This window comes from Carlito syrichta, unplaced genomic scaffold (assembly GCF_000164805.1).
Source record: "Carlito syrichta isolate Samal-C Ts95f unplaced genomic scaffold, Tarsius_syrichta-2.0.1 Scaffold309283, whole genome shotgun sequence".
NCBI lineage: Eukaryota > Metazoa > Chordata > Mammalia > Primates > Tarsiidae > Carlito > Carlito syrichta.
Window position 1 is genome coordinate 194,281 of NW_007253379.1, and position 27,853 is coordinate 222,133.

The following is a 27,853-nucleotide window of genomic DNA, read 5'->3' on the forward strand; positions in this document are numbered from 1 at the left end:
ACTCCAACTCAAAAAAAAAAAAAAAAAATCAGCTCTAAATGGATCAAAGACCTAAACGTAAAACCTCAAACTATAAGAATCCTAGAAGAAAACTTAGAAAACACTCATGCCCATTGGAGGAGGCAACCAATAAATGATCAAATTCCCAAAAGCGAGTGCCATAAAAGCTTACATAGACAAGAGGGACCTCATCAAACTGAACATCTTTTGCACAGCAAAAGAAACCATCAAGAGAGTGGGGAGACAACCCACAGAATGGGAAACGAAATTTGCTAATTATGTATCTGACAAAGGCCTAACATGCAGGATCTACAAGGAATCTAGGCAAACAAATTGCAAGGAAAAAAACAAACAACCCTATCACTAATCATCAGAGAAATGCAAATCAAAGCTGACTAATTCCAGTAAGGATGGCCATCATTATTAACAAATCAAAAAACAACACATGCTGGCAAGGGTGTGGAGAAAAGCGAACACTTCTACACTGTTGGTAGAAGTACAGGCTAGTTCAACCTCTATAGAAAGCAGTGTGGCGATTCCCAAAAGAACTAAAAATTGACCTTCCATATGATCCAGCAATACCTCTCCTGGGAATATACTTGGAGGAACATAAATTGTTCTATTGAAAAGACATCTGCACAGGCATGTTTATGGCTGTGTTATTCACAACAGCAAAAATATGGAACCAACCCTACTGCCTATTAAAAGTGGACTGGATTTTTAAAAATGTGGTACATATATAAGATAGAGTATTATGTAGCCATAGAGAACAAAATCATGGATTTCATAGCAAATTGGATGGAATTGGAGACCATCATATTGAGTGATCTATAACAGAAAGAAAGAACTGAATATCTGAGACCTGAACATTCATCACATTAGCACAAGGGAGGGATTGGCAGTCGCTGGACAATGCCGGGAGGAAGAAGGGATGTTTCAACACAAAAGGATATCTGGTCCTAAACCAGTGGAAGTGAGGACCATTTGGAGGCCTAAACCTCACCTGCATGCAGCTTACTTGTGTGTCTGGCTAATCCTGATTTGTACACCACATCTCTATAATAAAATTAAAATATTTAAAATAAAAAGAAATCGCTTCAAGATTGGGTTACAAGTACAGTTGGTTCTATTTTCTACTTACAGTCCCTAAAAGACACCATCCTGACGACCCAAAAACCCTGCTTACCTATAGTCAGAGGGTTTTGATACCTCAGCAAAACTGAGTTATTAATCGCACATGGGATAATACAGTTCCAAGCAGATCTTATGCCTTAATATAACCCTTAAACAACGAGTGTGAATAAAAACAACAGCCTAGGCGCCATCTTACTGGAGTCGCCGCGCTGACGTAGCTCTGCAGCTTGCTCCTCATCTCTTTCTCATTAAATCTGGCACTTCGCTTCACATAGATGCCTCCATGCTGCCACATAAATAAGTGCGGAGAAAGAAGAATTTACTCTTAAAATAACCAATGGCTGGTTATCACAACAGCAACTGTACTTCCAAAAGTAAGAATAAAACTACATTTCAGAATTTAAACTATACTTAATCCATTCAAAAATTGGCTTCTAAAGAACACTTAGTTGAAAATTCTCCTTTTAACACACTTCAAATAAAACTGCATGCTATATTATACTGGAAAATATATCAACATTTAGTTGAGTTAAAATAAAAATGCTTTATTTCTTAAAAAATATTTTTTAAAATAAAAAACTTGATCAATCAGATGGAGCTTAACTCTCAGTTTTTCTACTCACTTATTACAAAATCACTAAAAAATAACTTAAAATGTCAATACAATCTTTAGGGACTTAATGAAATCAACCCAATAATAAATATTTCTGTGGCACTCTGTTTTTTGAGTCGGAGTCTTACTCTGTCACCAGGCTGGAGTGTAATAACACGCTCACGGCCACCGCAGCTTCAGCCTACTAGGCTCAGGTGGTCCTTCCACCTCAGTCTCCAATTAGCTGGAACCACAGGCATGTGCCATCATGGCTGACTAGTTTTTTTATTATAGAGACAGAGTCTTGCCATGTTGCTTAGACTGGTCTTGAACCCCTGAGCTCAGGCAATCCTCTCGCCTCTGCCTCCCAAAGTGCTGGGATTACAGGCTTGAGCCACCAAGCCTGGTGCTCTTTGGCACCCTTATGGACAGAATTACCTCCACCACCCCCCATCAGCATACTGGAAGCCCTAACTCCCACTGTGAATGTATTTGGAGAGAGGGACTTTAAGGTGGTAATTAAAGCTAAAAGAAGGTCGTAAGGGTGGGGTCCTGATCCAGTGTGACTGGTGTCCTTCTAAAAAGAAGAGATGCCAAGAATACACATGCACCGGAAAAGACCACATTAGGACACAGGGAGATGGCTACTGTCTGCAAACCAAGGAGAGGGGCCTTGGGAGAAACCAGCCCTGCCAACACCTTGATTTTGGACTTCAGGCCTGCAAAACTGGAGAAATAAGTTTCCTCATGCTAAGCACTTTATATATCCAGCTTATCACTTTTTCCCTGTTACACAGATCACTATTTTTACCATTAGTTTCTTAAGGTAGTTGGCTCTTGAATTCCATGACTTTAAGTTTCCTATTTGTTTGACTTTTATATATTTGCATTCTTGCTCTTTCATTTAACTACAGTTGGCCCTCTGTATCAAAAATACTTGAAAAAATAACAATATAGCAATAAAAATAATACAAATAAAGAAACAATACAATATAGTAAGTATGTGCATGTTATTTACATTATGTTAAGTATAATAAGTAGTCTAGATGATTTAAATAGTGCGTAGGGCCAGGCACAGTGGTTCACACCTGTAGTTCCAGCACCTTGTAAAGCCAAGGTGGAAGAACTTGTTGAAGCCAAAAGTCCAAGACCAGCCTAGGTAACATAGCAAGACCTCCATCACAACAAAAAAAAAAAAAAAAAATGAAAAATTAGCTGGGTGAGGTAGATGCGCCTGTTGTCCCAGCTACTTGGGAAGCTAAGGCAGGAGGATCACTTGAGTCCAGGAGTTTGAGGCTGCAGTGAGTCAAGATTGTGCCACTGAACTCCAGCCTCAGTGACAAAGTAAGACCCTGTCTCTAGAAAAAAAAAATGTAATGCATAGGTTATAACAAGTCCATTTTATATAAGGGACTTGAGAATCCATGGATTTTGGTAACCAGAGGGGTCCCTGAATCCAAAACCCCACAGATACTGAGGGATACCTATACATAGATAATCAGAAATGTATACAAATTCACACCATTCAAAATACCAAACAAAATTAGTTCAACTTAGAATAAACTATTAGACATAGTTTTTAAATCATGCATTTGAATTAAGTAAATACTAAATCTTATAATACTAAATATAAAATTTTTATAAACTACACACATATATAAAGAGAAAAGTATGGAAACAAGTTACCTGAGAAAAATAACACCCATACAATGGAAGCCATTTTAGCTGATCTTTCAGCACATAGCGCACATGTCCAAGTGCATTCTGCCTGACAGCCAACATGTCAGCAACAATCCAGTCAACTGCAAAGACAGACCCAGTGAGTGCACATATGACTGTCGAAGAGAGTGTTCCCTTCATAGAATAAGAGAATGTCTCTTCACAGTGACTGTCAAGTGATTACAATGTTTAAAATTACTTTAAATCAATCCCAGATATTTTAAAATATGAATTCTGTGTTTTCCGAGCCTTTTTTTCTTGTATTACTTGAAAGGCTTTTTATTTCAAGGATAAAACACAAATCACAAAACACCTACACAATCCAACAGCAGTATATACGTGGAATACAATGAGTTTTTCTAATTCCTAAAGTCTAGAAAACATATAGGTGATAGCTGGGCATAGTGGCTCATGTCTGCAATCCCAGCACTTTGGGAGGCTGAGGCGGGAGGATTGCCTGAACCCACGGGTTCAGGACCAGCCTGGGCAACATGGTGAGACCTCGTCTCCACAATAAATCAAAAAATTAGCTGGTCGTGTTGGCGCACGCCCATGGTTCCAATTACTTGGAAGACTGAGGTGGAAGGATTGCCTGAGCCCAGCAAGTCAAGGCTGCAGTGGCCATAAGCATGCCACTGCACTCCAGCCAGGGTGACAGAGTGAGACTCCTACTCAAAATTTTTAAAAAAAGAAAAATATAAAAATGTCTTCATTTTAATAAAAATAGGAAAATATAAAGATATTCTGTGTATATGTGTGAGTGTATATATACATACACACATACACACACACACACACACACACACCCCATATATATGTGTTCAGCAAAGGCAAGTACACTTTACTAACGAGTTTTTAGGACGTAGTTCTAGGCTATGATAGCATTCAAGCAAAAGTCTAACATGCCTTTCAACTGTGCTAGGTAGATGTAGACATATGAGTTTCTTACATAACCAAGGAACCTGGTCCCAGGCTGCTAAAAACTGTAATTATATAGACATTGCATAGAGTGTCCTTGATATAATTAATTCCATGTTAGAAGACTCTATCTTTCATTGTAAAAGGCATCTTGCCAACCCTTCTGTAGTTCATAAGCATGATGACTAGGTGTTCATACGCATGTGTGAGATGTACCACCCTCAAACCTTGCTATGACATTGGCACATTACCTGTCAGACAATGAAAAAAAAAAAAAAGGCATCATGCTAGCAGGGATCAGATGTTTTACCTAATCAATACAGACTACATCCAACCAGATAAGGATATAACCAAGCATATTCTTCCGCTATCAGTCCTCACCAGAGAACTCTGTGGCCATAAAAAGAGCAAGACTCCAACAGCTCGAAAAGGCCGTCTGAACAGACACCATATTGCTGACACTGTGATAAGCACCTAACATCTGCCTCCAAAGGTTCTGCCCACACCAAGACTCTTCCTTGCAAGACAGTTTAAGAACCACCCAAGGCCAGCCATGGTGGCTCATGCCTGTAAACCCCACACTTTGGGAGGCCAGGACAGGATTGCTTGAGCTCAGGAGTTCAAGACAATCTTAGGCAACACAGTAAAAATCAGAAAATTAGCAGGGCATGACGTGCCTGTAATCCCAGCTACTTGGGAAGTGGAGGTGGAAGATCACCTGAGTCCAGGAGGTTGAGGCTATGGTCATGCCATTGTACTCCAGTCTAGGCAACAAGAGAGATCCCAACACCCAAAAACAAACAAACAAACAAACAAAAACAACAGCCCAGCCCAGCAGCCCAGGACATTCTTTTTGTTCATACTGCTCTCCGTGGACTGGTTTATTAACCCTTTTCCTATCCCTTTTCTCTTGATGTTAAATGTTACTGTGTTTAAGTGGAATGTTTAATCTGTACATTTACATATTGATTAATATACTACTATGCCTGGTTTGTAATACTGACATGTGGAGTGGTGTGAGCCTGTGTGCCCATGGCTCTGACGACAGAGGGAGCGGGTGGTCCTAAGGAGAAGTGCCTCCTTGAGAACTCCATGTAGCTCGTGGTTCTTATGTTTGAAATAGCATCAGTAAACGTCTGGCATTATGGAATGATACAAATGTGCGTGGACCTGGCTATCTATGACCTTGTGCCACTCACAACAGATGTTATAAACAAAAGGTTGCAAAGACAAGGCTAAGAAGGGATGAGTGAAGTGATAACAAGAGCAACAAAAAACTTCCTAAAAGTAAGTTTTTAGTGGAACTTTCAAACAGAAGAAACCCTGAATGAGAGCGGACCTTGCCAAAGCAAAGAAACAAGAAGCAGCGAACTGGGTGCGGAGGATGGGAAACAGGTGATGGTCCAAGGAGAAAATAAAGTGAAGAGGACAAATGACAAAGGTCTCGAGAAGCAGAGAAACAGATATGAAAGTAAATGGTTACAAGCTGCCCTATTTCTTGATAAGAAAATATAAAAATGAAATGTGAGGGAGACTTTCCTAGTTAATCTGCAGATGGACTCAAGGATGGGATACTTGAAAACTGTTTTAAGAATCTGTGAAAAGAATATAGTCCTGGCATCACCCACATGTTCAGGTCACAAAAATGAGAATAAATGGAGTGAATGGGGGGGTGTCAAAAAAATCTGTAGGAAATAAAAGCTGAAGATTTAAAGAAATTACAATAAATTTTTACCCAAAGGGGCCAGTTTTCCACAAATTACAGGATTAGCTCTCAGCATATGAAATCCTTTAGACAACGCACCACACTAGACAGAGCATCCATTTAAAGAGATATTACAGAGCTAACCATTTAAACACTACATATTGACCTAGAAAAATATTCTATTGTTATATGTTTCTTTTTAATCCAGGCTTGCTATTCAGGCAAGTTAACTTTTCCCTGCCAACTTGAGACTGACAATTATTGCGCATGCAAGTTTGGCTATGGCTCCCTGTCAGCTGCATGCTGCCTGCAAGGATCTGCCCCTGCACGTATGACCTTGTCAGCCATATTCGCCAGTCTGAGATGCCTATACTACTGTCAATGATCACTTTTCCCGAAAGTATGTGACCTCGTATTGAAGACTTCTCCCTAGTATTTTCTAATGTAGATCAAATAAATAACTGATAAACACATTTCTTTCAAATCACATTTTTTTCAAATCATGTTTTGGAAACCATATAATCAAGCTCATTATAACTGTACCTAGCGCAAAAGTAGATCAACTGAATATATTCTGAGAACTAATTCTGTGTAGTTCTACAGAAACCTACTTCAGATACAAAGGTAAAAATCAGATTTAGCATCTTTCCCTGCTAAAGTTCCTATTTAAAGTTTGGGAGAATAAAAAGAAATATTTATAGTTTAAAACAAACACAGTTATATTATGGCCTCAGATACACCTTCCAAGAACTTTTAAGAGAAAGTGTAAGATTTCCAAAACGCATCATGTTCCTAATAAACTGCCCTGATCTATGTCCTTAAACTTGAATATTTTAGTGGAAGCATTTAAGAAGTAACTCAAGCAGTCACAGCTTGACTGAGCAGGTACAAGGCTCAAGAAGTAACACAAGCTCTGTGCCATCAATACTTCTGCTGAATTATCTCTTTTGCTTTTGTGGTTTATTCTCAGCTAGATTTCAGACAGGTGACACTGGATTATGGTTGAGACATCATGTGTAGTCTAAAGAGACACTGCACATGCAGTTCTTCCTCACTTTGGATCCCGGCCCACGCTAATGGTCAGCTATGATTATATCACCATGATGTTAAATGCCACTGTGAGCCAGGTGTTCTACCAACATTATGAGACAGCTTATGTAAACTGCCTAAAACTCTGATCAGTAGATATTACTCACATCTTACCAATTAGGAAGGCACTGAGAGGTTAAGTAATGTGCCCGTGACATCAGGGTTTCTCTGACTCCAAAGCCCATGCCTTTTTACGACACTCTACCTTACCATACAAGCTATTAGTCAAGAAAACTGACATCTAAACCGAGAAAAGGGAACACTTCATGAGATTATAAAGGTCAATAGTGCCAAAGCAGACAGCCAGAGAAGGATGAAGGGAAGGAATAATAGCCACTATACCCTTGCTGACTGGAGACAAATTGGTTAACAGACTAAGAGTGTACAGACAACAGGGATACGTCAGAAGAAAACAAAGGAGAGAGACTAATTTAAATGTCAATTCTTTTGAATGTCAAGCCAGGAAACTCATTTATTCTGGCAGGCCTAGCAGAGGGCGAACTAGAAAGTCTAAGCAGAACAGCAGTCCTTGAAATGTTCTTTCTGCTAATTACATCTGCAGATACTCTGCTGTAACTGAACATCACAAGAGTTTTTAAAGGGCACCCAAACACAACAGGCCAGTGAACCAGGTCTACCGCTAGGCTTTGGGGGCCTCTGGAGCCCCAAACTATACATAAGTCTTTATATGTACATTTTTCTGGGAAAAGGCTCCATCATAGGCTGACTAAAGCCTGCAATTCTAAAGTAATTTAAAATCACTCTCCCAGTGTTTTCCAAAGTTATAAATTTTTAAAAGGCATTCAAAAAGAATCCCTCTCAAATCCTATTCAAATCCATCTCAAATCCTACTGGTATCAGGACCCGGTGCTAGAGCAGTGCTAGAGCAGTGCTAGAATGTGGGAGGTACTTAGAGGCAGAGTGATGAGAAAGGGAAGTGATTCTCTAAACTGTGAAATGAAACTTTTCCATGTCAGTGTGAACTGACTATGAAGATAATATCTTCTACTCCCAAATACAAGTATAAGAGTTGTTTTTAATACACTGTTTTCAAAAATGTTTTCCCAAAAGTCCTCCATCTGAATGAATATATGTAAAGACCAACACATAATAAGCATACAAGTAACAGCAGTAGTTGTTATTTTTCATTATTTCTACTACCACCACCTTCAGGAATGTTCAGAGAGTACTTATTGCACATGTCAGTGCTAGGACCACAGCTCTCTTAATAGAGAAGTGATCACACTGAAACCTGAAAAAAAGGAAAGTTGGCAGGGAAACTAAACAGGGAATTTTAGGACAAGTCTGTAAATCAGAAAGACAACTCTACATGAAATTAACCAGTGAGTCAATATAAAAGAAATCTGGGGAAGATAAGCCACCATGAGCCAGTCCCTGCCCTGAGCCCACAGATCTTTTAATTTAGCAATTTGAACCCTGGTAGAAATACTCCATCAGCAGGCAGGACAGGAAAAACAGAAAACCATGTTAGCAGTAAAAAGGGCAACATGCCTGGATGGGCCAGAGTTATAAGCAGACACTGACTTGGCTTGCTGTTTTGCTATTTTTGCCTAAAGTCAAATGTAATTAGGAAATAGCCTGAGTCAGTCAAGTAATAAAGCCAAGAGAAATATACAGATATAATGGAATTCCTATTAGCCCCTTATAGCTTCAACTCTCACCCTATAATCTGAATGTAATTATTAATACACTAAACTGAGAAAATTGCATTTCAACTTCTTTTACTTTCTAGACCTCACCTATGGTATAGGTAGCAATAAAAGCAACAAAATCTGAAAAAAATCACTGACATAAAGAAAAGTCATGGGCATAAGTGATTTTTCACTAAGAGTATCATCACTGATAAAGTTGTTTTTAGCTTTGAACTTCTAGGTATTTTTGTTGTTGTTGTTGTTGTTGTTTAATCAAAGTCTCACCCTGTTGCCCAGGACGAAGTGCAGTGGCACAATCATGACCACCACAACCTCAATCTGCTGGGCTCCGGTGAGCCTTCCACCTCAGCCTTCCAAGGAGCTGGAATGACAAGCATGCACCACCATGCCCAGCTACGTAACTTTTGGATTTATTGTAGAGATAAGGTCTCGCCAACTTGCACAGGCTAGTCTCAAATCCCTGGGCTCAAGCAATCCTCTCACCTCTGCCTCCCAAAGTGCTGGGTTTACAGGTGTGAGACACTGTGCCACACCTCATATTTTTAAAAGTAATAAAAATGGAATTTAGCAAAAGTATCTATAGGTTTGAAAAAATATGAAGTGGGATTTTTTTTTTTTTTGGACTGAATTATTTGGAGAATTAAAAAGTACCCCCCCCCCTTTCTGGGAATATACCTAGAGAACCTCAAATCACTCTATAAAAAGACACCTGCACACACATGTTTACTGTAGCATTATTCAGAATAGCAAAAACATGAAACCAACCGTGCTGCCCATCAAAAGCGGACTGGATGAAGAAAATGTTGTATATTTACATGACGAAATATTATGCAGTCATAAAGAAAAACAAAATTATGAAATTTGCAGCAACCTGGATGGAATTAGAATCTATAATACTCAGTGATTTATCACAGAAACAAAGATCTGAGTATCACATGTACTCACTCATAAGTGGATCCTGAACATTTATCATAATACTATAAGAAAGGGACTGGCAGTAGTGGAATACTGCAGTAGTGGAATACATTTCACATGTACTCACTCATAAGTGGATCCTGAACATTTATCAAAATACTATAAGAAAGGGACTGGCAGTAGTGGAATACTGCTGGGGGACATAACATCAATAAGGGTACCCACACTTTAACTGTATGATGACCACGTATATACCTAACCCTCATTTGTGCCCCACACTTTTAAAAATAAAATAATGTTTTTTCAAAAAGTACCTCAGCCAATGTCGATTTCCTAATTGATACTGCACTACAACTAAGATTAACATGTCACCCTGGAAGAAATGTTGGTGAAGGGGTCATGGGACTCAATGTACTATTTCTGCAAATTCTTGTGACTCTATAATTACTTAAAAATAAGAAATTTTAAAAAAAGAACCTTAACCTATAGTATATCCTGCAATTTTGGTGACCAGGCTCTGTGATTTCTCTGATGGAGGAACAGTATGCTAGAATTAAACCAAACTCATTTGAAGAAGCAAAAGGAACTGCAGACATTAGAAATTAACAGTGTGTTTAGAAAATAAGTTCTCACATACTGATATGTTATCTGCAGTTTAACAATAAAAAAATGTAAAATGCACATACACTCTCAACCACCAATTCCACTTTGAGAAATATAACTTACAAAATGAAGAATAAGTAGACTATTTAAAGGGCTACTCAAAGAAAGGGAGGAGGGGAAGAAAGTGAAAAAATTGCTTATTTAGACCCATCAGAGGCAGAAGGTAAGTTCAGGAAAATTCACAGCTTTCACATTTCTCACTTTCCAAAAAGTAAAATCACAAAAATACAAGAACAGGTATAATATCTACATAGAAAATTCATGTCTTTTTTTAAAACTACTTCATTTAAATATATAGGAATACTATTTTGAATGCCCATGTGCCATCTGTAGAAAAACCTAAGATTCATGCAGATAAAATACAAACCTGTGCTTTGATGATTTGCTAAATATATTATATTTTCTTTATTTTTTGGCAAATCTCCATATAGCAATATCTAAAAGATAAAACAAAAAGAAACATTACATTGACATTTGAAAACATGTACTACTGTAATATACAAAATACAACAATGTGAACAAACTGACAGACACACGATGTTGTGACTATTTCCACTCATTATTAACAAAAATTAGATCATCCTTAAGTGTCTCAGAGACTATACATAAATAGCTCAGTTTATACCAAAGTATAAGACAGGTAATGGTCATAAAGTAGAACAGGATAATCAATATCCTCATGAGAAGAATACAGACAGCACTTATTGATTGCTAACAATACATAAAACTCTGTTCATAAGATAAATCTTTCTTCAAAGAGCCTACAATCTAGTGGAAGAGACAGATGACATGTACACAGTAACTATAATGAGACAGAAAGCAAATAATATAAAAACACATGACATCTTTTATTTTAAATAACCATAAATGCAAAGCAGAAAAAGGATCCTTAGGTGTAATTTCAGCAGATGAGATGAAGGGAAAATGTTCAGGAAAGTAAGACTGAATGAAAGGTAACATTAGAGGCCTGCTGGCCTACACAGGCCATGTGCTGGCAAGGGAGTTGGTGAACTGGAGCAAGGAGCCAGAATGGAAGTCCTGCGCCAGAAAGAAAGAAGTCTCTTAATTCTGTAAGTCTCTGACACAGAGAGGAGCTGACAAGGGGCGAGGCACAGGAGCTTCAGGACAACCAGTTCCACTTCACGTCTTACCAGGGGGCAGGTACACAGATGCCCACAGTACCTATTTAGGCTTTCTGCTGTTTTGTACATCTACCTATCACACAATAAGTGTTTTAAAGAAACTGGGAGTACACTTTTAAAGACATCATCTCCTTATAAAGAGGAAATGACTGCTAATGGTGGTATTTTTTTCTTCCTGGGCATTTTGTTTCTGTATCTTTTCACTGTGGATTACACAAAGATTATTAACTAACTACAACTTTTAAAGTTATCTTGTACACAGGGATTATTAGTTTTTGGTCACAGTACTACAGTTTACACTCTATATTTATAATCATTTGAAATGAACTTTCAAATGTATGTTTTATATCTTTTTTTTTTGAGTTGGAGTCTCACTCTGTCACCCAAGCTGAAGAGTAGTGGCACGCTCCTGGCCACCACAGCCTCAACTTGCTGGGTTCGAGCGATCCTTCCACCTCAGCCTTCCAAGTAGCTAGAATTACAGGCACATGTCACCATGCCCAGCTGACTTTTTTTTGTTTATTGTAGAGATGAGGTCTTGCCAAGTTGTCCAGGCTGGTCTCAAACCCGCGGGCTAAGGGAATCCTCTCACCTCAGCCTCCCAAAGTGCTGGGATTACAGGTGTGAGCCACTGCGCACACTCAATGCTTTCTATGTTAAAAACGGAAGAAAGAAATGGACATTAACCCAACAACTTTGCAGACAAATACAACTAGATGATATAAAGTTCTGGAGGCCAGGGACTCAAACTGAGGTTTCTATTACCTTCCTTAAAAACCACACAGTGCTATGTATGTAAGGGGCTTAAGTATTTGCCTGATGATTCTTTTTATTCATAAAGTCCATCGATGGCATAAATAATTAAAACCAGTAGGCTGATCTGTTCAAGATTAAAAGTGAGATCCTAGCTCATAAGCAATCCTCATTCTCTTACCAAAGAGCCAAAATTGTGTGAAGACCACCATGACGCGCATGCTGATTTAAAAGATTTGCAGGCCAGCACAGTGGCTCAGGTCTGTAATCCCAGCACTTTGAGAGGCCAAGGCGAGAGGATTGCCTGAGTCCAGGGGTTCGAGACCAGACAGGGCAACTTGGAGAGACCTTGTCTCTACAATAAATCAAAAAATGAGCTGGGCATGGTGGCGCGCACCTGTCGTTCCAGTTACTTGGAAGGCTGAGGTAGAAGGATCACCTGAGCCAAACAGGTTGAGGCTGCGGTGGCCATAAGCGTGCCACTGCACTCCAGATTGGGCGACAGAGTGAGACGCTGACTCAAAAAAAAAAAATTTCACTGTCCTTAAATATAGACGATGCTGCTGAAAGGGTCAGAATATGCCACCCCAAAATATGCCACTTTGGGATAAGGATTATTTTTAGCTGAAAGCAATTAAAAAATAACAGACACAGGAAGAGCTTTCTGCCCTCCTGCTATCTGTCTAAAGGCAGGACATAAATTTCCTATAAAGGGTGACAGGAATTTCCATTTGTCAAAATGCTCCATGTCCCTCTCCAGAAGACCAGAAACTGCTAATGTAAATCTGCATAACAAACCTTGCTAAACAACTCTTACCGACATTTCCTGGTCAGCTTCCCACAAACTACCACCCCTAGGAGCTGAAACTCTCTTTTCCTTTGATTAGTCATTCTTCACAATGTATGGTCCTTTGTTAATAAAATCACATAAATTGCTTCTTTAGCTGGACAGGGTGGTGCATGCTTGTGGTCCCAGATACTCTGGAGGCTGAAAGAGGTCCACTTGAACCCAGGATTTAGATTCCAGCCTGGGCAACATGGTGAGACCCTTATCTCTTTAAAAAATAAAAAACAGCGTAGTGGTGCATGCCTGTAGTTCCAGCTACTTGCAAGGCTGAGGTAGAAGGATCGCCTGAGCTCAGCAGGTGTGTCACTACATTCCAGCCTGGGTGACAGAGTTGAAACTCCAACTCAAAAAAATAAAAAACAAAAAAAACTCTTCTTTGGGTTTTCATTTCTTTTCCAAGGATCCCAAGCAGGTAAAAATATTAACATCAATACAATTTGTTTGCCTTTTCTCTTGTTAATCTGTCTCTTAATTCTCAAACCCTAGCCACTCTAAGAGAGCACAAGAAAAGTTTTTTCTCTCCTACAATGTATCATAATAGTCACTAAAAGCAGAAGCTTCAAAGTACTGGACATGAACTAAGACTTCAATTTGAATACTAGTACATCACCTTACAATGAGAACATAGGCAAAAGCACCAAACTTCTCCACATTTATTTCTTTACCTGTAAAATGAGTATTCCTCATAGAGTTGTAGTGAAATAAATGATACTATGCAACCTACTTCACACAAGGTTTAGAACATAGTGGCCAACCAAATAATGCTAAGCTGTTATTATTATCATCCAAAATAGTGAAATTTTTTTATTCAACACTGTGTCAAGTGATTAACTGATAAGAGAAATGGCTGTTTAGTCTACCTTCCCAACAAAAAGTATTTCACAGAAATGCAACTATAAAGAACTTTGATTTGAGTAAGACTGCATATGCAATTTACATTTTATACTGGGGTGCCAAAAAAGTGTATTTTAAATGTTGTCATCTATGTATTACTTTTAGTTCACCATAACCAGAAGTGTCTGGATGCTAATGGTAACTACTTTGAGGACCTTTTGTAATGGGAGAAGTCAAATGTGACTGTATTGATCTTTTGTTATCAGTATATATTGAATATTACAATTTTAATACAGCTTTTTCCTTTCTTAAAATGTGTGTACATTTTTTTGGCATCCTCCATATTTATAATCATTTGAAGTGAACTTTTAAATATATTTTTATGTTGAAGAAATTGTAAAACATATAAAACTATAGTCTTTTCTTGCCCAGTTTGAAACATTTCATTGAATAGTAAGATTATGCTGCCGGGCACAGCGGCTCACACCTGTGATCCCAGCACTTTGGGGGGCCGAGGTGAGAGGACTGCCTGAGCTCAGGGGTTCAAAACCAGCCTGAGCAACTGAGACCTTGTCTCTATAATAAGTCAAAAAAATTAGCTGGGCATGGTGGTGCATGCTTGTGGTTATAGCCACTTGGAAAGTTGAGGCAGAAGAATCACCTGAGCCCAGCAGGTAGAGGCTGCAGTGGCCATAAGCGTGCCACTGCACTCCAGCCTGGGTGACAGAGTGAGACTCCAACTCAAAATGATTGCCTGAGCCCGTGGGTTCGAGACTAGCCCTGGTAACTTGGCGAGACCTCATCTCTACAATAAATCAAAAAAATTAGTCGGGTGTGGCGCATGCCTATAGTTCTGGCAACTTGGAAGTCTGAGGCAGAAGATCGCTGGAGCCCAGTAGGTCGACGCTGGGGTGGCCATGAGTATGCCACTGCACTCCAGCCTGGGTGACAGTGAGATTCCAACTCAAAAAAAAGTCAATCAATGTGTTGGGAAAAAAAAAAAGATTATAATGCCCTTCTGAAATAAGATCAAAATAGCAAACATAGCTATTTGTCTAATAATCAGAACAGAAAAACAATGATCATGTAATATTTAAATGAAACATAACAGATCATAAAGCTTTTTCATTTTTTTTCTTACTCATTTGATGATATTAGGGATTTAACAAACCTTCTTCATCCATTTTCAAAATAGCTTCACAACTAATCTGTAATGACTAGACATCTGGATCATCATGGCTCTTGCTCTCTCATTGTTCTTACAATGTCTAGTGGATGAACTGCATTCAATGAGACACACAGCTGTTTCCACAGTAATAAGAACACTGGTTTTCTCAATTCTAGTGGCGCAGTGAACAACTGGCTTTTCCTTGTTGGCCCTCTTATTTAGTGCATGACAAACAAAATATAGATTTGAATTATCAGGGATTCCATAGTGAGGCCAGGCTATGTGCTGAATCTGTGTGAGTTGTCAGCTCTCGTTTCTCTCTTGGCAAAATAATATCATCTTCCTGAAGACACAGGCAGTCTCCTTCTTCTGAGTGGCAGATGACTTGGTAGCATCCATAGGATGAACTTCCTATGCGTTCTGACCAATACTGGTAACATTATCTCTGCCACTTTCATCTTATATAGTGAATATTACGATCACGGAGGAGCCTTGTTCCTAAGACAACTGCCAAAAATCTAAGTGTGTGGTAATGGTCCCTGACAAGCAATGTACTGATTTATAATGCTGGAAGAAGGAATTTCCATATACATATGTGTGTGTGTCTGTGTATATGTACACATATATACATAGATAGATGAATGGATGGATGTATAGACAGCACTGATATGGTCTTTATTACTTTTTAAAATGACCCATGTAAGGGTACCTGCATAATCAACATTTGTATACTTAACCCTGAATTGTAACCCATATCTTTAAAATAAATAAATAAATAAATAAGATAATGACCCATGTAGCATCATAAGGCAAACTATCTCTATATGTTTTCAGAAATGTTCTGAGGTAATTTAGCAAAAGACATTGTTTACCTATAAAGTTGATCAAACTGTGTCAGGACTGTTCCAGTGATAAGCCCCTCAGTGGGACCATCAATTCCCACGGAATGGTCATCCTGATAGACACTGCCTAGAGGAGCTTTCTCAGGAATGTACTGGAAGTCTGGCTCATTTTCTAGCTTTTCTTCCACTACAGCAAACACAACATTAGGTGAACTAGAAGCATAAGTTCCTCAGAATATCTCTCACAGCTAGCTTTTCTGAACAGGACAATCAGGTCATGGGTATGTTCTACGATGTCTTGATCACTGATCAGTACAACTTGGTTTCCTTCAATCAGCTGAGGGACACAGAAGTCAGCAAGTTTTCCTCATGCCACTCGGGACACAATCACAGGTGCCTTATAATCCTATCCTGCTTTTGCACTGACTCCAAATGCTCAATTTTCACCAATTATCAATCTGATCAGAACAAGATTATCACGTAGGATACCACCATTAGTAATAGGTTTTTCAGGGATGACAGAACATCGAATGTTTCATTAACATGATTTTTTAGATTTTGTTGAGGAAAGTGAAAATTAAATTTGGTTCTAACTTTTAGAAGTATCTGGGTATAAAAGACTGGATGATAAAGCTGAAGGATGCCCATCTTCAGGGGTCTCTTTTGATAGTGATGATTCCAGATGCTATTAATTTGTGTTAATGGTAGAGATCTCTAATTCACAAATGCTTCGCTTGGGGAAGTGTGGACTACATGGTCTACCCAATGACCAACTGAAGATGGTCCTAATTGGGTTCCCTCTTATGTAAATACAGAATTTCAGTGGTTAGGAGGAGTTCCAGGGGGAGATCGTGAAGGAAGGTTTGGTGCTTCTAACCTGTCATCAGATACTAAATCTTCACTTACTGCTTTCCAATTCATTAATTTCCATGCTATGGACTTAGTTGAGGACCTGCAAATACCTTGTCTTTATTTGTCTTTTCTTTCCTATACTGAACTGTTTGGACTTTAGTTCTCCCAGAGTACCAGAATTTTGAATTTAATGCAAAATAATGTGCAAAAAAGTCCTTTTGAGGTAAAGTGGACTGTCCAAATGAAAGAATGTATGATGCTCTACACATGCTTTCCACAAATTTTTTCATGCACTCTAATTCACTGTATTAGATGTGCATATTTCTCTAGATTCATGCAATTCTTTTTCTAAGTTGAATAAAAAACTGTTTGCATTTAAAAGAAATTTTTACAATCTCTAACCACGGAAAGGTATTAATTCATATCCTGTTCTTATAAATCAGAATTCCTCCTGACATCACTCCAATCGTAATTTCATTATTACTTTGATCCCTTGCACAGTGGAATTCCATTCCACTGAGTGATAAGGTATATGCTATGTTTAGGTAATTAAATTCTGCTTCTGCAGGAGGTAAGCCTATATGTTGCTAATGTAGTTTTGCAATTTCTTTTTCAAAATTTTAAGGCTGATAAGGAATGAAAAAACAACCTGAGAGGTAACCTGGCAAGTTCTCTGACTGGTTGTAGTCTCCAAGTACGGTGGCTCACGCCTGTAAATCTCAGCACTTTGAGAGGTGAGGCAAGTAGATTGCCTGAGCCCACGGGTTCGAGACCAGCCTGGGCAACTTGGCGAGACCGTGTCTCCACAATAAATCAAAAAATCAGCCAAGCATGGTAGCACACACACCTGTAGTAGTTCCAGCTACTTGGCTTTTGTTTTGTTTAGTTGGAGTTCCACTCTGTCGCCCAGGCTGGAGTGCTATGGCATGCTCGCGGCCAATCCAGCATCAACCCGCTGGGCTCCAGCAATCATTCCACCTCAGCCTTCCAAGTTGCCGGAACTACAGGCATGTGCTACCACACTCAGTTAATTTTTTGATTTAGTGTAGAGATGAGGTCTCACCAAGTTGCCTGGGCTGGACCGAACCCGCGGGCTCAGGCAATCCATTCCATTCACCTTGGCCTCCCAAAGTGCTGTGATTACAGGCTTGAGCCACTGCGCCCGGCCAGTTCCAGCTACTTGGAAGGCTGAGGCGGGAGGATCACCTGAGCCTAGCAGGTTGAGGCTGTGATGGCCGTGAATATACCACTGCACTCCAGCCTGGGTGACAGAGTAAGACATCTATTCAAAAAAAAAAAAAGTCCTGCAAAAATATAAACTAAAAGTAGGAGCAAAGCAATATGTAAATGCAAAGAGCTGGTACTGGCCATACTACATCCAACTTACCCATGAAGAACTGCTTATATATGCAACAGCTTCCACCCAGTTCACCACTGGCACTCAGCTGCATGACTCTTTTACTTCCTCAGCTCTATGTTCATTTATGTATCTTGGGACCTGTCTCACTATACATTCAAAAACTTTTTTTCAACTATCAGCTTTCTGCACTGCTAAATGACATGTTATCTGAGGGTAGAGACTACATATTCTGTCAATCTAAAATGTTAGCACCCAGCATGTGGTTATCACATGATATGCGGTTTGAACCTAGTAAGACCTCTTTTCCAGATATTATCCTCATTTCTTTCTGCTCCTGGATTTCTTACCCCATAGAGAGCACAGTAAAGCTGTCTCCCTAATATTACTTACACATAAGCACACATGCAATACTCTAAAATACCCAAGCAGCACTTTCTTTCTAGTTTGGAGTTTTCATTGCTAGTCCCTACAGAGAAACTGGAAACAAAATAAACCTTGGAGAATTACATTGGTTCAAAAATTGCAAAAAGTACAAGCTTTTATTGACAAGTAAACAAAGGTTTCTCTGTATTGCTGGCTGTTCTAGAATTCCCTCTTTTATAACTTCTCTGACTTTACTCATTCTGTCTTATTCAAGGGTGAAGTTCATGTTTCTTCCTCCTTTATCTGTTTAAGGGAAACAATGAATTAGACTTGCTAGACGTGTAGACTCTGTTAGAAAAAAACTTATCAACTAGTAAGGCCATTCAAGAATCCCCCACCCCTTATAAGTGAGATTCACCAACATTTCTACAGAAACATAGACTAGTATTCCCTGTAGAGTACACTGCTACTATAGTGAAAAGGCAAAAGTCAAGTCATCCTTCCTCCCTTTGTTGCCATCTTCAAGAGCTTACAAGCTCACAGAGGGATGATACATACCGTAAAAACATTAATGTTATCTTAACATTGTATATGTCAATCTACATAAAAGTGTGTTCCTGAGACTGAGATGGGGTGAGATCACGACAGATGGGGAAGAGCTGGGGCTGGGGATGGAATTACAGAAAAGAACAGTCCAAAAGTACCCTGTTTAGAATATGTGGTAATGGGAGGAGAAGGACTGGAGGAAAGAGCAGCTAGAGTAGAGGGAAACCAAAGAATAAAAATGTTGGCCAGCGAAGAGTTTAGACAGCCTTGAATGCCATGCTCCAAAGTCTTCATATTTATTCTGCTATCAACTGAAAACCTCTTTTCCCTAAACAGTTCATGCTACTTATTCATGTTCAAAGTAAAGATTCAAAGTAGTTCATAACAACTGATATACTGGCCTTGCATAACTCAAGCAAAGCATTAAAGAGTCACTTTATCTCTGACTACAAAGCTAATAAACACAACACTCAAGTTCAGTATTATCATATATTGCAGCTGTCCATGTTATCATGTTTTTCCTACCATCAATACCTTGAAAGCAAGGATCTCATTACAACCAATATAACCACACCACCAGACAAAGCATCTTCAGTTTAAAGATAAACTGTCTTGAACTAAATCCTGGCTTGGCTACTACAAATGTGAACTGCCCATGTTTTCATTTCCTAAACTGCAAAAGGGCGGCACCTTGTCAGGGTTAACTGATTTACATGGTAGAACAATACCCGCACAAGCAGCACTCACTAAATGCAACGAGTTTGTTACTAACCCTGCCCTCTTCTTTTTCCCCATGCCCAATCACAAAACCCTATCAGTTACCTCTAAATTGGATCTTTTCAATCTGAACTTCCACTCTTTTCATCATCCAGACTGTCTTCTCTCTCACTTCGATTACTACTTCATCTTCCAAGTATGCCCTTTTCCAGAGCTCTCCACAAATGTCACTTGCTCAGGGAAGCTTCTCCAAACACCTATCCTCCACTCACTCAGCTAAACAACTTCACATAATGCAGTATATTTTAATGTTCTTGTTGTTTATCTTCTCCCACTAGAATCTGAACTCCATAACAGCAGGCTCACTGTCCACTGTTTTCTTTATTGCATTCCTCAGTAACCACACAACGTGCACACGGAAGTATTGGATGGATGGATGGATGGATGAATACTAGGTTTTAGAGACTCCTTACTGAAAAGTCATTACCTGATACTGGCTTCTCTATCAATATCAACGGAAGGAAACCAGAGCACAAGCTGACAAGGTCCTTATGTTTCTTGGCTGGTGTTCAAGGAACCAAACCTATATTTCCTTTGTCTCCCCTGACCTTTGGTTGCTGTTCCATGGGTAGCTGAGTGGTGTCATACCTAGCCGGGAGGCCGTCTGTCATAAGGGACTGCCTTGCTTTTAACTTAGCATAGATGTTAAGATAAGCATATATCTTAAGATGAACATATATCTTGCTTGCATGGTTTTGCCCTCCCTTGCCCGATATAAGAGACATGCGGTGAAAACAAACGTGCTCTCTCTCACGCCTTCATACCTGGGAGAGAGTCCTCCCAATCCCGATGTGTCTCTGTCTCTTTCTTTCTTATTCCCCGCCCCCCTACCTCAGGCCCTGCTCAGCGGAGGCTGGAACTCCACAATCAACCTCTATTTAAGAAACCATAATAGGCAACCCCCTCGGGTCCCCTTTCCACTGTGGGAGATTTTCTGTTCTCTCAATAAATTCTGCTAACTCAAAAAAAAAAAAAAAAAAAGAAAACATAGTAAAGCGAGATCTCACATAGTAAAGGAGAAATTAACTTCTAGTTCCATTTAAGAAGCATCAACTCTTAGTTTGCTCAGCTCCACAAAATTAGACAAATTTACAAAAGAGGGAACATAAACTATGTAGACACAGAGCCATGTTTTCTTTACTTGCCATGATAACAGCACATAGGTGTCCCTGTAGGCAGAAGGGTGTATTCAGTGCCACTGAACTATAAAGCCCACCCAAGAAGCTAATTTAATGGAGGAATCTTCCCATAGTTAAAACATTTACTTGAAAGCTCTTGGAAGAAATCTAAAGTTACACACCAAACTGTTACATACCTGGGAAAGGTGTATGTAGTTTAGGAGTAGGGGAAACGTTAACTTTCTCAAAATATTTTGGCAGTGTTTGAATGTTTTATTGCATCTGTGATTTAAAATAGAAAAATAAAATCTCTGAAATAAATCCGTAAAATAGAAAATTAAATCTGTGATTTAAAAAAGAAAAATAAGACTAATGTTATTAAACTATATAAAATGCCAATGCAATACACAATGCTAGTGCTATTTGACTATACACAAATGCAATCTAAAATAACTGGTTTATTCACAGAGGTTTATATTTATAAGAAGGGCAAAAATAAAGTTCTAATTTCTTCAGGATTTTTCTCATAAGTCAAGTAAGTTAACCAGTTCCATAGCCAGGCTTGAATTGTGTTAAACTGGAACAGTATTTGATTGGGAAATGTTTAACTGCTATCAGCAAAAATTTTTATTATTCTGCTTAAACAAGTAAATGCAGAGGCACGACAAAACCTGCCCAGTCTCATTTCTCTCAACTAACCTGAACGAAGTAATTTAAGATCTATCATTTAAAGTCTTCATATGAATGATAAATAAGCAAGATAATATTAAGGATACAAATTACAATTCATATTCTCTTTAGGACTACAGAATTAAAGAAGACTGACTGACTCTAGACAACATTTTGGCAGAAATGTTGAAAGAATTCAGACAAGTGATAAATGGGGACCGACTGACTTGTAAGGTCCTTTCTCTGATTCTAAATAAACACGTTTCACTCTAACAACTTAGCTGTTTTTACAGCAAGACTCAGAATATTATTTAGGGGTGGGCGCAGTGGCTCACGTCTATAATCCCAGCACTTTGGGAGGCTGAAGTGAGAGGATTGCCTGAGTCCACAGGGTCGAGACCAGCCTGGGCAACTTGGTGAGACCTCATCTCTAAAAAAATTAGCCGGGCATGGTAGCGTGTGCCTGTAGTTCCAGCTACTTGGAAGGCTGAGGCAGAAGGATCCCTGAGCCCAGCAGGTCGAGGCGGTGGTAGCCATGAGCGTGGGCCACTGCACTCCAGTCTGGGCAACAGAGTGAGACCCCAACTCAAAAAAAAAAAAAGCATGAACATTAGAGAAGTTAATAGTATTCTAGCTGAGCACATTATAGAAAAGTCAAAATCTTAAATTCTTTATCTTGTTTTCACTGTTGTTCAAAGGATTTTACACTTAAAGTATGTCAGTTGAAAAGCTAAGTTTATTTTATATACACTAAGAATTTCACATATTGCTATGTTAGCGTTTGAGGAAGAGAGGATTAGTAGTCAGAGCCATTAATGCAAAATACATTTTAAAGTAAATTGCAAGTGTTACTGATTTAAGCAAGAATAAATTGGTGACTAAAATATTTATTAGGTGTTGATAATCTTTGGTCTCTAAATATCAGTGATCGGTTTTTACTGTATTTCACTGAAACGAGGAAAGAGAAATTAAAAAGAAACTGAAAGAAAATAATTCTGACATTTGAAAAATTCTTTAACTTTCATCAGCTTCACAAAACATCATAACTATTACAGTTATTGTTTACGCAGCTATCTCGACATTTAGGATATATCTAGGATCCTAGGATAGACTCTAGGCAGAAATTAGGATAAAACCAGTTTCACCTCAAATAGAGATGACAGAATTTACGATGCCCTCACTCCTTTTTCCTGATTCCTAACCACTCTCTCTGCCAGTACTCCTACTTTCTTTTCAGCCTTCCACAAGTTTTCCTTAAACTCCAGCTCAAGGATATACACAAGACCTCATATTCTGTGTCTCTAAGCACCAATTCAAGTTATTTCCTATCCTACTAGGCTTTTTGGTGGTAAACCATATCAATGCCAATGTATTCCCCACATTATATATAATAAAGCCGAGGTAGGAAGTTACACTGCCTCTAATTTATAAGATTCTCAGTTCTTTCGTTGTTTTTTTAATTGGTATACGATCACAAGATGGTAACTTCAGGTAAGAATTAAAAGAACACCAAAATATGAACAAGAAATTCGTTATTACACAGAATGTAGATTGCTTCTGAAAATAAGAAAACTAAAAATGCTCTATTTTAAGGAATATGTGAAGGTAAATTTGTAAATATAAAACTGATTATGGTAAACTAGTTTAAAAGTAACTTAACATAGAAAACAGGTTCCCTTTATTTCAGCATGTTAAAGAAAACAAAGACTAAAATACTAAAAGAAACAGGGCAAGTTAAATTAAGAAATAACACCAAATAATTAAATAGGCAGAAACATCAAGTTCATTTATAGTGGTGGGATGGATGGCAGCCCCCCGAAAACATGACCCAATCCTAAACCCTGGAACCTGTGAAGTTCTCTTATTTGGGAAAAAAAGTCTTTGTTGATGTAATTAAATTAAGAATCTTGAGAGGAGGAGATCATCCTGGATTATCCAGGTGGATCTAAACCCAATGACAAGTGTCCTCATAAGAGAAGAGGAGGAGATTTGAAAGAGACAGAAGAGGAGGGGCAAGGTCTCCAAGGCAAAAACCGGCAGAGGTGGCCCCAAGTCAAAGAATGCCAACAGCATCGGAAGCCGAAAGAGACAAAGAACAGATTCTTCCCTAGAGTCTCCAGAGTGAGGTAATGGAGCCTACACCCTGACTTCAGTATTCTGGGCCGCAGGGACCATGAGAAAATGAGTTTTCGGTTACTTTAAGCCAGGAAGTTTGAGGTGATCTCCTTTGGCAGCCACAGTTATTTGAATCAAAGCCTCTCAAAACAGAGATTCATGTTGACTCTCAGTGATTCAAATCAAATGAAATACACAAAACTTATAAAATTCTCTCCATGCTAAAGGAATAAATAGTAAAGAAAGTAGCCAGTTGAGTTTCAATACTAATGATTCTAGAAGCACCTAAAAAGATAAACAAGTTGTAAAGAATAATTTTAGCAACACTGACTGAAACTTCCTTCCATCTCAGAGATACATATGAAAATAAAGTAGTGAAAATAGGGAAAAATAGGTATCTAACTAGAATCCAATGGAACATCCAAGTAAACTTGCTGGAAGCAGGTTCATCTGCCAAGCACAGACCACAAACTGGACCTACTTCTCCTCAGCTTAAAAGCTCTAGGCAAAGGAAAATATTCTGTGAGAACTACTATGACCATTTCTTCTTTAAACCTTTTGTTAAAAGGCATTAAAACGTCATTTTCTAAAATTCTAACTTAAAAATGCTTTTTTCAATGTTTATAATTTAATGAACTTACTTTTCTTTAAAACTTTCTATCTTCTTAAATTACTGAAAGTCCCTTCAGAAATGTGTCAGTATTTAATACAGAACAAGAGAATCATCTAGCCTTGCAAATGAAAAGCTGATACACCACAGAGGTGGTGGCCTATAATCCCAGCACTCTGGGAGGCAGAAGTGAGAGGACTTCCTGAGCCCACAGGTTTAAGATCAGCCAGGGCAACATGGTGAGACCACACCTCTACAATAAATCAAAAAATTAGCTGGGCATGGTGTCACATGCCTGTAGCTCCAGCTCTTGGAAGGCTGAGGTGGAAGGATCTCCTGAGCCCAGCAGATCGAGGCTGTGGTGGCCGTGAGCATGCCACTGCACTATAGCCTGAGTGACAGAGACTACGACTCAAAAAAAAAAAAAGAGAAGCTGATAAAAAATTCAAGTAAAGAAAAAAAAGTAACCTAGCAAAACAAAAAAGACAAGCTAAAATTTTAATCAAAACATCTCAATGACAACATCAATGATGAAAAATAATGGGTAAAAAATAAGGTGAGAGAATGTCCCTATAAATTTGTTTCCTTTGAGATTTATATTTGAAGATAGTTATTTATTCTTCTATTGATTTAATCTTCAAAGAACCTATCAAAAATATTGGAAGGTAGCCCTGCATACACAGAAAAACTCAGATTCCAGAAAAAGTCCCTAACACATTCAAATGCTCTCTCATGCTGGGTGCAGTGTCTTATGCCTCTAAGCCCAGTGGCCCCAGTGTCTTGAAAGGCTGAGGCAGGGGCAACCCCCTCAAGTCCCCTCCCACTCTGGAAGTTTTTCTGTCCCCTCAATAAATCCTACTTTCTTAAAAAAAAGAAAGAAAGAAAGAAAGAAAGGCTAAGTAAGGCAGGAAGTTTGAGGCCAGAAGTTAAGAGACCAGACTGGGCAACATAATGAAACTTGCCCTACCTCTAAAACTACATAAAAGTAAAAAAATAAGAAAATACCCTGCTTTCTGTTGCTAAACAACAAATAACTCCTTAACAAAAAATAATAATGCAGGAAAACAAGAAACTCTTGACTCTACAGTTTTATTAAATGTTCATAATCTGCACTTGATGATCAGTGGGCAATTGGTTCTAGGACTCCTAACAAATTGCATCAAGGAACGCACACTAAATAAAATTTTGAATTATACTTAAGGGCCCTCAGACATCCTTTCACAAATGTCTGAAGATAATCACTGGATCCCAGATCTTTTATTGCAACAATAGAGCATGAAGAGTCACTAGGTTAAGTGTTTTAAAAACCACTTGCTGAGAAGCAAGTAAATTGGAGATGTGTCGTCATCAATCTATAAGGTAAAGTACTGTGTGTGGCTTCAGAAATACTGTGAAGTTTTACAATCATTTTTAAAAAATAAGAATTTGCCAAACAAAAAAGTACTTCAACAATATATTCCAAATTATATTGTGTGGAACATACCATACTCTCTGAACAAAAATAAAATAACCCACCACAGGTAGATTATTTTTCTAAGAGGTTTTGTGTACTGATTTTATGTACTGAGCTTGTATCCCAGACCAGGCCAGTTGTCATAGGAGGCGAAAGTATATACTTGAACATGATAAAACCATACACGTAGACAAACTTGGTGAAGTAATAGCAGCATAAAAGGAAAACATTAACCTGAATTACGGAAAATTTTAAATGAGGCCCATTTTAAAATTACCAGAAAACCATGACCTGGAACAGCAATCTTCTTCTTTTCTAGGAGACAGTTACAGCTACTGGTTTAAATGGAAGCCCTGGCCCCTCCTAGTTCCCTTCCCCCCAAAATCAACCTCCAACTGGGGCAAACCCAGAGTCATCAGGGATTACAGCAGTGCAATTGCAAACTAATATAGTAGCCGGCTGACCCAGGGTGAAAACGGTTGCTCCTGGTGGAAAGAAAACTAGAAAGGCAAAAAGATAACAAGGCACAGTCCCATCCTCCTCACCCCACTCCGAGAAAATTAAAAGAGGACTAACTGGACAATAGACATAACCAAAAATAAAACTCTTCTTTCAAACTGAGAAATAAAAGAAAAATTCACAACTGTTATTTTCCATGAGACTCTAAACAACTAATGTTAAGAGGGACTTCTACTTTTATCGTCTTCCAAGTTTAATCTACAAATCCAACCTCTACAGAGAAAGAGTAACAGAAAGCAATCAGACAAACGATCACCCACACACTGAGGCCTGGTTAAAGTTGGCAAGAACTGTGTCTACAGTAAGGCTTCCACTGTAACAAATGTATTCATTTCCTCGCCCAGTTTTCACGGGGGAAGAAGACAACCCAGAGCTGTACTTCTTGTCCAAAGAGTAGCATCAATCTATCTGTTCCAAAAGAAGGTCATTTTGCTCACTTATTTTTATTTACTTATTTATTTTGAGTTTGAGTCGGAGTCTCACTCTGTCGCCCAGGCCGGCGTGCAGTGGCACGCTCCCGGCCACTGCAGCCTCGACCGGTGGGCTACGGCGATCCTTCCGCCTCAGACTTCCAAGCGGCTGGAACCACGGGCGCGCGCCACCACGCCTGGCTCATTTTTTGACTTACTGGAGAGGCGAGGTCTCGCCATGTTGCCCAGGGTGGTGTCGCACCCCTGGACCCGGGCGATCCTCTCGCCTCGGCCTCCCAAGGTGCTGGGATGACAGGCGTGAGCCACCGCGCCCGGCTAAGGGAAGGTCATTTCAAAAGCGCACTTCTGAGCGCAGCCGCAGCCTGTCTGCTCCGGCTTGCCCACCTTCTTGGACCAAACGCCAAAACGGTCAAGGGCCTGCCCTCCTTAAAACGTGCCCCCGCGCCTGCTTCGCTAGGCATCGGGACGTACAGGGGGACACACCCGCCGGGGGCGGGGGGCGAGGGGCGGGGACGGCAGGCGGATGAGCCCACCGGCGGCCTCGGACCCACGTCCCCGCGGCTTTCTAGGAGACCTGCCGGGAAGCATCCGGCCAGAGCGCAGCGAGCACGTGAAGCTCTCCGGCCGAGGGTGCCCGGAGGACGGCACGTGCTCCCGAGGCTGGACCCGGCAGGCGGGCCGGCGCGACCCCAAGCCCCGCGGGGAGTGGGAGGGGGGGAGCGGCTCGGCGGGACGGCGGGACGGCGGGGCGCTGAGGACGGGCCGTGCCTCACCTGGACCCCGGTGTAGTTCTCGAAGAAGAAGAGCACCATGTTCTGGTAGACGCAGTAGAGCCGGTCGTCCAGCGCCTGGTAGAAGCGGGCGGGCAGGAGGGCGGAGAGCAGCCGCAGGGCCCCCCAGAGCAGCACGTAGGTGGGCGCGGAGCCCAGGAGCACGACCCCGGGCAGCAGGTAGCGCATGGAGTACGTGTGGAGCACCAGGGACAGCAGCATCTTCCCGGCTCGGCGGCCGCGGGCCCAGCCTGCGCTCCCCGCCCGGCCGCCCCG

At 39.8% G+C, this 27,853-nt stretch overlaps 1 protein-coding gene across 2 annotated transcripts in view; it reads right to left on the minus strand.

Moving 5' to 3' along the window:
• AGPAT5 (1-acylglycerol-3-phosphate O-acyltransferase 5) overlaps window positions 1-27,843 on the minus strand; it is a 68,625-nt gene extending 40,782 nt beyond the window's left edge. For both annotated transcript variants that reach the window (XM_008067076.2, XM_008067077.2), the window contains exons 1-4: window positions 27,581-27,843; window positions 10,776-10,845; window positions 3,413-3,528; window positions 1,331-1,420 (exon numbers count right to left, since the gene is read on the minus strand). In XM_008067076.2, the coding sequence (XP_008065267.1) occupies window positions 1,331-1,420; window positions 3,413-3,528; window positions 10,776-10,845; window positions 27,581-27,799 (495 nt within the window). In that variant the 5' untranslated portion in view covers window positions 27,800-27,843. The remainder of the gene's footprint in view (window positions 1-1,330; window positions 1,421-3,412; window positions 3,529-10,775; window positions 10,846-27,580) is intronic.
• Window positions 27,844-27,853: the final 10 nt, after the last annotated feature.